General features: G+C 38.7%; 2 protein-coding genes across 3 annotated transcripts in view; both read left to right on the top strand.

Moving 5' to 3' along the window:
- Positions 1-13,339, top strand: part of ak5l (adenylate kinase 5, like) — a 43,064-nt gene that overhangs the window by 20,079 nt on the left and 9,646 nt on the right. The gene's annotated exons all lie outside the window — the stretch shown is intronic.
- cmlc1 (cardiac myosin light chain-1) lies at positions 3,012-3,868 on the top strand. Its single transcript, XM_034296214.1, has one exon. It carries the CDS (start codon positions 3,085-3,087, stop codon positions 3,679-3,681), a length of 597 nt encoding a protein of 198 aa, XP_034152105.1. The 5' UTR covers positions 3,012-3,084; the 3' UTR covers positions 3,682-3,868.

The following is a 13,339-nucleotide window of genomic DNA, read 5'->3' on the forward strand; positions in this document are numbered from 1 at the left end:
CCTCAGTAAGAGCATTGAAGATGGGTCGTGGCTGGGTCTTCCAGTATGACAACGACCTGAAACACACAGCCAGAGCAACTAAGGAGTGGCTTCCGTAAGAAGCATCTCAAGGTCCTGGAGTGGCCTTAATTCAAAACAGAGATTGTGTTATAGGGTCAGGGGACTCTGTTGTAATTATGGTAACTCATGTTCCCGAAGAACTCTCATACATGGTTTTACCCGAAGTTGTTCCTTATAATTAAACAATGTATTACTTTGGATTGTTTGATAATATATTTTCTTGTCCATGCATTTTAACAGCTTCCAAAGTAAAACTATTGACTAAGTTCCCATGGCTTACTTTTTGTTTTTCAAAGTTAAAATGGTTAAATAATAACTAATCCTGCATATTCCTGCTTAATTTTGGAGCTCAAATAATGCATCGAAATCTAGTTTCTTTGCCGGATAAGGACTATCCTAAATGTATACTAGTAAGTTGCGGTAAACACCTGAAATCACTGGGACAGAACTGTTTCATGAGTACATCAAGTTTCTAGAAATACTATAGACTACTGGCTGCTGTTGGCCAATAAAATGGGGGAAGTGAGGAATTCATGATCCTGAATTTCCCACAATATTATTCACTGGGGCCCATTTCAAATGATAACCTTTATTTTACAGTAAATTCTGTTTTTTTTGAGGGACTCAGTTGTGATGTAGATTGACTTTTAATTGTGTAGAAAAGGGAATTGACCTAGGCTGACAACATGAGGAACCTCTGGAATGTGGTTGGTGCATATCAGCGCTCATGTTACAAGCTCTATCAACAGAGCTGTATACCAGACATCTAGTGGGCCTATCTCTCTTTCAACAGCTCAAAGCAGCTTAGGCTTCCCAAATATAGTCGCATTCTTGCCATATCTCCTTACGCCTGTTCATATGCCTCAATATTTGTGCCTTTAAATTAGTTCCTTGTGTGATCCCACTCAATTTAAATTCAATCCTTAATATTTTTTGATGTAGCAGGGTAGACTTGCGTTTAAAGCATCTGACTAGTAACCAAAAGTTTTCTGGATTGAGGCCCTTAAAATTAATGTTGAGCTACTCAGTACCAATTGCACATTGCTGAGATGAATTTACAAATTATAAAGATTCAGGAATCAATTAACATTAGGTGTTCAAGAATTTCCCTTATTCATTTTTGCATGATATAACAGACTGTAAATTATGTCTAGAGAGTTTGCTGAAATGTACAGAACATGCGCAAATACCTTAACATAATTATTTTGTTTTAGTTTTTTTTTGGGGGGGTGGTTAACTGTTTTTGCAAACACTTCAGACTGAGTCCAAAAAGACAACAGGTGTAGGATTATAGTCATAAACATACCTACGCATCCTACAGTATGCATGCGTACGCATCTTGTTTCTGATCTGGGTCAGAGATTTTAACCTAAAAGGTGTCTTTTATACAGGTAACGAGTTCAAACCGGTGCAGTTAATACAGGTAATGAGTGGAGAACAGCAGTGCTTCTTAAAGAAAAACGAACAGGTCTGTGAGAGCCAGAATTCTTACTGGTTGGTAGGTGATCAAATACTTGTCATTCAATAAAATGCAAATGAATTATTTAAAAATCATATGTGATTTTCTGGATTTTTGTTTTAGATTCCGTCTCTCACAGTTGAAGTGTACCTATGATAAATATTGTGGACCTCTACATGCTTTGTAAGTACAAAAACTTGCAAAATCGGCAGTGCATTAAATATTTGTTCTCCCCACTGTATACATTTAGATACATTTTATAGAATATGAAATTCTCAAGTTAATTTATTTTTTCATGTACTGTCCTTGTACTAATTCATACAGATTCAGAGTACAGAATCAATCAATCAAATGTATTTTATTAAGCCCTTTTTGCCAGACCGCGTAAGCGGATCTGGCCTAAAAGAGCGAATGTCACCGACCGATCATATGACTAACTTGTTAAATTGCGTAATGGTTAGAGATGCAGACTATGGAACAACATGTCCCACATGTCCAATGTTCCAAAAAACATGTCACCTTTCATTCATACCAACAGATTTAGTGCTTATTGGCTAACTTTGCTTACTAGTATTTACACCTCGACAACTGGGCTTTGTGTGTGTTGGAGTTGCAATGCTTTGAATTTGGTATATTGAATGGCAGTGTTTTCTACAGGACAACATGGTTAACATTTTGCTCTATGAAGGGAATTTGTATAGTTTTGCAAAACAGGTTGAATAAAAATGAAAATTGTGTGAAAACCGGTGAAATGTTGTTGGGTTGGGGTAAATGGGGTTTGTACTGGAAGTTTGCAAAATGGGTTTGTGTATAATGTCTTCGTGATTGTGAACATCTTTAAAAGGCATTAGAAGAGAGAAATAATCCTTTAAACTCATGTGTCATCATAGTGGTCTCTGACTCAAACAGTTGGAACAAACTTAAAATGCAAAATATTTCTAAGCTAAATTGAATGTGAAATAAAATCCAAAAGTTGTCAATGTATTTTTTGCAGATGAAAAATGCTGAATTAAAAAGTAATAATTGTTTTTTTAAATGCTGTTTTTTCTAGAATATTACCATAATCTAAATAAAATGTTTTTCTGGTATCATGAATGTATACTGTTGCCATTTAATTGCATAAATCATAGTACATTTGATTAAATCAATTACTTATAATTCTAACTGTTCTCAAAACACTTTTAGTACTAAATATTTTACACTACATTTTATGAGATTTATGGGAATTAAATTTAAAATACTCTTAGATATTAATCTGTTTAGTGAGCAGTTAAATAAGCTTATAATGATAGAGACAACTTCCAAAGTCATAATTTAACCCCAAGGTGTAGGACTGTTGAGAGCATGACAGCTGCTTGAAACATTCCATTTTGAAGTGAATGGCATGTGTTTCTATTTCAGAATGTCTTCCTTATATAGTCTGTCGGTGTACTAGTAAAGATAAGTTTTATCTTCTATGCACTAAGGGCAGTATAAAAGCTTTGGGGAGCCTTGCACAGTGTGCCCTGTATTGCTCCCACTTTCCTCTGAACTGCACACATTGACGTGGCTGTAGGCACTGAAAAATGGCCCCCAAAAAAGTGGAACCTAAGAAAGTAGAGCCTAAGAAACAAGAGCCAAAAGCAGAGGCCAAGGCAGCACCGGCCAAGGCTCCTGAACCAGAGCCACCAAAGGAGCCTGAGTTGGACCTCAAGAGCATCACTCTAGATTTCACACTGGATCAGATTGAGGAGTTCAAAGAGGCATTTACCTTGTTTGACGAGACCCCGATGGGTGAAATGAAGATCAGGTATGCCCAGTGCGGAGACCTAATGCGGGCCTTGGGTCACAACCCCACCAATGCCGAGGTACTCAAGCTGTTGGGCAAGCCCAAGGCTGAGGAGATGAATTCCAAGCTGTTGGACTTTGACACCTTTCTGCCCATGCTGCAGCACATCTCGCGCACCAAGGAGATGGGGACCTTTGAGGACTTTGTGGAGGGTCTGAGAGTCTTCGACAAAGAGGGCAATGGCACGGTGATGGGAGCCGAGCTCAGGCACGTTTTGGCAACCCTTGGGGAGAAGTTGACCGAGATCGAAGTTGACCAACTCATGGTCGGACAAGAGGATTCAAATGGGCACATCAACTACACAGAATTTGTTAAACACATCCTCTCTGCGTGAGCTGATCTTGAGTCCCTATTAAAATGCTACTCCTCAAAAAGCATTATTTAGAAATGTCTGGCTTAAAGGACTGAATATAATGTAAAAAAAAAATTATGTAAGAAAATGGGAATTGGTTTTCAATTGACCCTTTTGGTTAAATAATAGAAAAAAACTGAGTGCTAAATAAAAGTTTGTCAATAAGTCAGTGTGTAATTTTGTTTTTTTGTTGTAAACTCAAACCATATGAAAATACAATTAAAAGATGAATATGAGGCAAAGGTACACTGTCACCTTATATTTCTGTCTGTTTCAACATGTTTTATTCAGGGTTTTCACAATCTAATTAGTAATTTGATGATAAAAAATATTTATTAGAATTTACTGCCTCAAGGCTTCTATTCACCTCTGCAGTAGAGCCAGAGATTATTTTGGTATGTAGATGGTATAATAAACGTGAACAGTCATAGACCTGCATCCAATTTCAGCATTGGAAGTTGAGAGGTTGCAAAAGATTCATGTTTTTTGTGCAGTCTAAAGCCTTACCTTGGCTTTTTAAAGGCCTTTTATCTTTTGCATCTAGATAAATTAATCACGAAAATAATGAATAGAGTTCTCCATTACCAAAGGAGTCATTAGTGACAGCCCTTCTCAACTAAGAATAAAAGCATTTTCAGAGTTACATCCCTCCATTTTATGTAAGCTTGAGTATTAGGATAATTAAACTTTAAGCAAATATGTAAGTATAAAAGCAACTGTTCAGTCAGAAATCCCTTGCAATGCAATAACAGCAGTGAGTCTGCAACCTCTTAACATTACCCTTGGTATCATCCTTTGAGATGCTTTGCTTAGCTTTTACCCAAGCCATTTCAAGTGGTTACTTGTTTTGAGAAGTTTTTGACATCAGCCTCATCTTTATCGAGTGAAATGCATGTTCAATTTAATTTAAATAAGGAGATTGACTTTGCCAGTCTAAAACGTTCCGCTTATTTCCTCTGAGGAACTCCTTGGCTGCCCAAGCAGTGTGTTTTGGGACATGGTCCTGTTGCATTGTGAACCACTGCACAATTAGTCTGTTGGCATTTTCTTGCACACTGGTATCCAAGATGCTTCTGCACACTCATGAATTCATTCTGCTGCTGCTATCATTTGTTACCTTATTAATGAGTGAGCTCACTCTAGAAGCAGCCATGCATTTCCATTCATCAAAGATGGGGTGGAATCCTGCATCTCCACACTTTTGCCTTCCCTTCACTTGGATAAAGTTTCACCTTTTTCATATTCATCTATCAAACACGCTCTCTACAGCTGTACATGAATGCTGCATTTATGGGTTGCTCATCCTAGTAATCTCTCCCTTGTGTACACCATGTCACTTTTTAAACTGACTGGTTTGTAACCCCGCATTTCATGAAGAACAAAATATTATTTGGATGGTGCACCACTTGGTGCTCCAGAGGGTACTGTAACCTTTGCTTGAAAATTGCTTCTCTAGCCTATTGAATAGTCCAGCTATCCAAGTCCAGTGATCCAGTGTTCTAATGGCTCTAGTGAAAACTTCACATTCTGCTGAAAACCTGTTGTGCATTCTTCCACTCTGCATGGGTGCAGGTACAGTATTGTAACTGTATCACTCAAAAACATCCTCTGCCATTTAAATAATAAAGCTCTATTTTCAAAGAATAATGACAGAAATAACATGGACACATACAGTATATTATCACTACACATTTTTAATATGACACTTTAGGATGTCCAAATCATAAATAATCACATACTTTATTTTTACAATAATAATCTCAAGTATTATTATTAAACTACACTAAGCAAATTATGAACAGATTAGTTTTTTAAGATAATGAAGGATATTAAGCTTATTCTCCTTTTTTTAATGCAGGATTAACTCATAGCAAACTCATAGCAGATGTATTCTTGTTGCTTGGCTGGCTCATCAAAGGCTTCTTCATCAGTGGATTGAGGAATGGGCAGTGAGCCAAGTCTCTAAGTGTTTCTGTCTTTATCTTTCTCTCTCACATCACGCATGCACAGAAGAACACACACATGCACGGACATTATTGACATCACTCTGTATTTCGGTCTGTCATAAACACGTACATTTGTCCAAGTGTCATAATGTTAATTTTGTACCCATTAGCCAAATAATGTAATTACATGTTCAGAAACTCTTGCAATTGTTTTGTTTCTACACAAAATGTTTGCCTTAGCAGGAATAAACCCACTTGAGGCAACTCAGTACCACCGCCTTAAATGTAAATACCACTGACTAGCAAATAGCACTAAAATGTCTGATAAGCATTCAAGGATTGCACTAAAAACAAAGTTGCAACTTGGAAGAGGTTAACAATAGCCCAGAGTAAAGAGATGGATATGTGATCAGTGAGCTCTTATCTACTTCATAGTCAGAAACTCATGGACACTATTTTTATGTCTTTGCATGCAGATTGAAGGAAGTTGCATTCCAACGTTAGCGCAGTTGCTAAATAACATTAGTGCCTTGACTGGGAGGCTACAAGAACAGAGATGTACAGCACAATTTCCCTAGGGTGCTCTTATATCAGTATCACAGTATTTCTTGCTTTATAAGCTTGTGACAGCTCAGTAATGGACTGTGGTTTGTATCTTGTGGTACTACAAGAACCACACTCATTAAACCTGACATGCTGCTAATTCGTGTATGTCGTCATGTGATGTTGGAGCAGTTTTGGTTAGGAGGGAGGTATAAACTGCAAACCACAGTCTGTATTCATAAAATGCTATTCTGAGATGCTTTTCCAGGGCCAGGGTAGCCCCTGTCTGCAAGGAAACGTTCAAAGGATATGGCTGGACTCGCCCTCCCCACTTTGCCTCAAGGGATCCCTACTGAAACTGGATGCAGTTTTGATTACCATCTTAAATCCCCAGTGCAGTTTACAGAAGCAGCCCCTTCGACCTTCGATTTTGCTTGGGAGGATTAGTGAACAACTTCGCTCACTCACCAAGTTGTTATCACCCACAATTCAATGCAAGCTCTAGTCACGTGTAATGCTGGAGACCGTGGAGTTTCAAATGTAATCTACTTTTGTGTCAGAATCGAACCTCATTGGTCATACTCTTTGTGAGGTATGAATCTAGTTAGTGAACACTATAGCATGTTTTAGCTAGCTCTAAATATTTGTCTCTATTGCTGGGGCAAAACTCAGATGTGTTACAATGTAAAAGAACATTCAAAGACTGAAGGTGTATATTTTAGGGGCAGTCTACTTTGCAATTGGAGTCCAGTTAACTACCAGAAGTTTGGTAACTTTCAAGATGTATTTGGAATTTTATATAATATCTTGTGGCTTTTTCAGGTGCTTAAGATTAAATCACAGTTGTCTTTATCTCAGGCCCTCTCTGTTGCCAGAAATAAATAAATGAAATAAAGTATTTTAGTATACATTTCAATTGCAAAGCTTTAGAACATTGGCCTAAATATAATGCATAAGCTTAGGTAGTGGCATTTGTGGTATTCGGGTATCAGCATGAAAATATATTATGTCAATATTAATTTGTTGTCATTATGAATTTGTTGTCATTGATTTGGTGTCGAATGGGTCGCAGTTCTAAAAAAAAAAAATTCTTAGTTGCTGGATTAACTTGCCTTTATAGGCTTTATCTTTAATATTAATATTTTCTTTTTAACTGTAATGAGCAATCTACTATATATTTTTTTATATATTTTTTTTATATATATTACATTTGTTAAATTTAGTTAAGCCTAAATTAACAACATTTCTGTTGAAAACCAGCTCTAAATTATTTCACTACTGTTTTCACTTCAAAATGCACCATACAACATATTAGGAATCAAAAACAGACCCAACCCCTTGTTCATGTCTTAACATAGCTGATATCTGATTTTCTTTTTGCGTAAAAGACAACATGGCAGAAACTATCTGATACTATTAATGAAAAACATTTGGCATGGGCCAAGTCTAGTGTAATGTTGGAATCACTCTCCAGGGGGTAGGCATATCATTATCCAAGTCTACCATAAAGAGAAGACTTCATGAGAGCAAATACAGAGAGTTACAAGAAGCAAACCCTTCATAAGCCTCAAGAATTGAACTAAGTCAAAAAAACGTTTTAAAAAGGCAGCCCAGTTTTGGAACAGCCTTCTTTGGACAAATGCCACGGAGATCAACCTGTAGCAGAATGGTGGGAAGAAAAAAGTATGGAGAAGGCTTGAATGACTCATGATCCAAAGCATACCACATAATCTGTAAAACATGGTGGAGGCAGTGTGATGGCATGGGCATGCATGGCTTCCTATGGCACAAGGTCATTCGTGTTTATTGATGATGTGCCAGCAGACAGAAGCTGCTGGATGAAATCTGAAGTGTATAGGGACATATGTCCTCAGATTCAGCAAAATTCAGCAGAGTTGATTGGACGGCTCTATATTTTACAGATTGACAATAACCCAAAACATACTGCGAAAGCAACCCCAGAGGTTTTTAAGGCAAAGAAGTGGAATATTCTGCAATGGCCGAGTCAATCACCTGATCTCCACCTGTTCGAGCATGCATTTAACTTGCTGAAATCAAAACTTAAAGCAGAAAGACCTATGAACAAACAACTAAAGACAGCTGCAAAGCATCACAAAGGAGGAAACCGAGCCTTCAAGCAGTCATGCAAAGCCTGCAAAGGATTCTAGACAAAGTATTAAAAGAACATTTTATTCATGATTGAATTAAAGATGAAAGTCTGCACTTCAACTGCAACTCAGTTACTTCATTTCAAACCTGTTGTGGTGGTGTACAGAGCCAAATGTATGAAAATTCTGTCAGTGTCCAAATATTATCCGAACTGTACAAAATAAACTCAAATTCCAAATGGACCTAATTCAGACAGGCAGACATTGAAGCAATTAACAATCAAAGGTACAGTGTGGAGAACAAGTATTTGATATACTGCTGATTTTGCAGGTTTTCCCACTTACAAGGCATGTAGAGGTCTGTAATTTTCCAGAAAATCACATTGTATGATTTTTAAGTAATTAATTAGCATTTTATTGCATGACATAAGTATTTGATACATCAGAAAAGCAGAACTTAGTATTTGGTACAGAAACCGTTGTTTGCAATTTAAAGAGAGAATACGTTTCTTGTAGTTCTTGACCAGGTTTGCACTCACTGGAGCAATGGATTTTGGCTCACTCCTCCAGGCAGACCTTCCCTAGATCCTTCAGGTTTTGGTGCTTGTCGCTGGGCAATACAGACTTTCAGCTCCCTCCAAAGATTTTCTTTTGGGTTCAGGTCTGGAGACTAGCTAGGCCAACCCATCTTCAATGCTCTTACTGAGGGAAGGAGGTTGTTGGCCAAGACCACGCAATACATGGCCCCATCCATCCTACCCTCAATACGGTGCAGTCGTCCTGTCCCCTTTGCAGAAAAGCATCCCCAAAGAATAATGTTTACACCTCCATGCTTCATGGTTGGGATGGTGTTCTTGGGGTTGTACTCATCCTTCTTCTTCCTCCAAACACGGCGAGTGGAGTTTAGACCAAAAAGCTAAATTTTTGTCTCATCAGACCACATGACCTTCTCCCATTCCTCCTCTGGATCATCCAGATGGTCATTGGCAAACTTCAGACAGGGCTGGAAATGCGCTGGCTTGAGCAGGGGGACATTGTGTGCGCTGCAGGATTTTAATCCATGATGGCGTAGTGTGTTATTAATGGTTTTCTATGAGACTGTGGTCCCAGCTCTCTTCAGGTCACTGCCGTGTAGTTCTGGGCTGATCCCTTACATTCCTGATGATCATTGATGCCCCACGAGGTGAGATCTTGCATGGAGCACCAGACCGAGGGAGATTGACTCATCTTGAACTTCTTCCATTTTCTAATTATTGCACCAACAGTTGTTGCCTTCACACCAAGCTGCTTGCCTATTGTTCTGTAGCCCATCCCAGTTCTGTGAGAGCCGGAATTCTTACTGGTTGGTAGGTGATCAAATACTTATGTCATGCTATAAAATGCAAATTAATTATTTAAAAATCATACAATGTGATTTTCTGGATTTTTTTTTAGAATCCGTTTCTCACAGTTGAAGTGTACCTATGATAAAAATTGCAGACCTCTACATGCCTTGTAAGTAGGAAAACCTGTAAAATCGGCAGTGTATCAAATACTTGTTCTCCCCACTGTAGTTGCCACAAATTAAGAAAGTTACATTGTTATTGTAGTAAGTTGTATTTTTGTGAATTGTAATTTGCCTTTTAGGTATGGTGTCATGTAATCCAGCCTCAGTACTTTATTTCTGCATAGTAGTTAAGTAAATCCACTGTGTTCATTTGTACAGTGACTTGTTACTATAGGCAAATATTTAGTGGAATGCAACTTTTCCATGATTATTTCATTTAAAAAAACGATCTAGTAGAGACAATATTAAAATAGCTAACAATGCTAACATTTGTGATAAATGCTAATGCTGTTAGCTCCCTAGTAACGTTAGCTAATGGAAATATCTTTAACCAACCTAAGTTTGCTAACGTTAGTCAGTAGTTGGTGTAGGGTATAATGTGTCAGAATGGTGATTTATGGCCCTGGAGGGCGGGGCTTCCATATTGATGTGACAGGTGGGCGGGACTTCCAGTTTGTAGGGTGGGACTTCCTGTATGATGTATGTTAGGGCGGGACTTCCTGTATGACGTGTGTACGGGTGGGACTACAGGAGTGACGTATGCATGTCCAGTGACTTTGTAATTTATGATTATGTTGATGTGGCACTGTTTGATGTTTTACAACGCCTGATGAGCAAAACAGACTAGTGTTATAACAGGTGGGTTATGTTTGATGATTAACAAATGGGGCTTAGGGTTCCGGAATGTTAAATTCCAAGGTGATAAATAAGTGTTGTGTCAGCGGTAAGTTGTTTGGTGTTCAACAAAATGATGCCAGGGTTCCACTGCCATGTGGTACAACAGATGTAAACTTCCATGTTTTACAATGTACGTGTAACATGGTGTTTTTCCACAAGCACAGAGTTACACGTGAGAGACATGCTTTTTGTGTAAGATATAAAGAAGGGGGTAGGGACTTACGATTTGGATAGTTTCAGCCCATTTTTAATTTTAACAAGCCTTAAGATGATATCTGCCCTGTAGTAATGGTCCCTTCATAACCACTATTACAAACTGTAGTATATGCAGGTTGAAAATCATCCTGTGTTTCATGGTTTGTAGTCCAACACAGCACTACAGAAAACTAACATCGCATTAACAAAGCTACTATTTTGAAGGAAAAGTCATGGCCAGGGCCAACCACACATTACGCAAAGGTGGATTGTGTAGCGGTTTGGGTTTTAAAATATTGTTAGAAATTAAAACATGGATTTTGGTATGTATGAGAAATGCTGAGTTTTGTAATAAAATGTTTTGTAAGTAAGCATTAACTTTTAAGTTGCATTCTATGGCAAAACGTTACAAAGTTACCCGCCAGGAAGCGTATAAATTTGCATGAACAACGGCAAATCGTTGACATGTCAGGATATGTTATTTCAGGTAATTAAACATTCGTAAAAGGCATCTTTTGAAATTGTACAACGGGGATCAATGCGAGATTGTTTTCCACACATTGGTAGAAATGTTTAATAATAGGCAACGTTGGTTAAAAAAAATACGGTAGTATCTGCATTCTCGTAATGACCTACTCTTGAAATCTGATTTTTGATTGTTGTATTACGGTCTTGTTTGTTAAATTTTGAACAGATTAATGGCTATATGGTGACAATTGCCAGCGTTTATATACACTCACCTAAAGGATTATTAGGAACACCTGTTCAATTTCTCATTAATGAAATTATCTAATCAACCAATCACATGGCAGTTACTTCAATGCATTTAGGGGTGTGGTCCTGGTCAATACAATCTCCTGAACTCAAAACTGAATGTCAGAATGGGAAAAAATTTAAGCAGTTTTGAGCGTGGCATGGTTGTTGGTGCCAGACGGGCCGGTCTGAGTATTTCACAATCTGCTCAGATACTGGGATTTTCACGCACAACCATTTCTAGGGTTTACAAAGAATTGTGTGAAAAGGGAAAAACATCCAGTATGCGGCAGTCCTGTGGGCGAAAATGCCTTGTTGATGCTAGAGGTCAGAGGAGAATGGGCCGACTGATTCAAGCTGATAGAAGAGCAACTTCGACTGAAATAACCACTCGTTACAACCGAGGTATTCAGCAAAGCATTTGTGAAGCCACAACACGCACAACCTTGAGGCGGATGGGCTACAACAGCAGAAGACCCCACCGGGTACCACTCATCTCCACTACAAATAGGAAAAAGAGGCTACAATTTGCACAAGCTCACCAAAATTGGACAGTTGAAGACTGGAAGAATGTTGCCTGGTCTGATGAGTCTCGATTTCTGTTGAGACATTCAGATGGTAGAGTCAGAATTTGGCATAAACAGAATGAGAACATGGATCCATCATGCCTTGTTACCACTCTGCAGGCTGGTGGTGGTGGTGTAATGGTGTGGGGGATGTTTTCCTGGCACACTTTAGGCCCCTTTGTTTAAATGCCACAGCCTACCTGAGCATTGTTTCTGACCATGTCCATCCCTTTATGACCACCATGTACCCATCCTCTGCTGGCTACTTCCAGCAGGATAATGCACCATGTCACAAAGCTTGAATCATTTCAAATTGTTTTCTTGAACATGACAATGAGTTCACTGTACTGAAATGGCCCCCACAGTCACCAGATCTCAACCCAATAGAGCTTCAGACTTTGTACACGGGCCTAGTGATCGTCTGCAGATTGAGTTGACTGGTGAATCTCTGATAGACCCCTTACATGTGACCATGAGAGCGGATGAATATAATGAACGCACATTTGGTAATTTACTTGAAAGTGTTATGCAGAGTAATGCCGAGATTATGATTGATGAATAACTAGAACTGGTGGTACAAATTGCCAAAAACCATGAGGTTGGTGCCCCGCGACGTAAAGCTCAAACACTGTTGATAGATCAAATTATCAATAAAAAAAATACATTTATATGTGGCTGTGAATAATGATTCTACATGTTTTTCTGTTTGTTTGATGGGTATGTTGAACCCGCAGTACACATCCTGAGGCCCTGGTTAGTGGTCGTGAGTTACATAAGGGCGCTGGTTTAGCATTAGCTGATTGTGTGGCATTCACAGATATTGTTCGGTTTGAAGAAATGACAGGGTGTAAAATTGTTGTCTTTCACCGAACACGGGATGGTCACTTTACCAAGTTTCAAAACAGCGAGGACACCCACCCTAGAACTGTCTTTATGTACTTACACGATAACCATTTCTATGGCATCTTTTTCTGGGTGTTTTCTGGGTGTGTCTTATGTCTGTGACTGGTGCTATACCGGTTTCAACACACGTGGTGATCATGGTTGTAAACATAGCTGTAGTGTCTGTCTTCATGAAGATTGTCATACCCAACCCCGTAACACAAAGCAGTGCCCTGAAGCCAGCATAAATGTTTGAAGCACCACAAAAGTGTGGATCGTTGGGTTAGCAGGTGTGACCAGAAGAAATACTGTGTCGATTGCAGCCATTATTACAATGTTAGTATTACCAACTATAAAGCTGGCGGTTGAAATGAATCATCAGTGTTTTATAAAACCCTCCAAGCCAGAGGGCCCCAGTGAGCG

This window comes from Esox lucius, chromosome 13, assembly GCF_011004845.1.
Source record: "Esox lucius isolate fEsoLuc1 chromosome 13, fEsoLuc1.pri, whole genome shotgun sequence".
Lineage (NCBI taxonomy): Eukaryota > Metazoa > Chordata > Actinopteri > Esociformes > Esocidae > Esox > Esox lucius.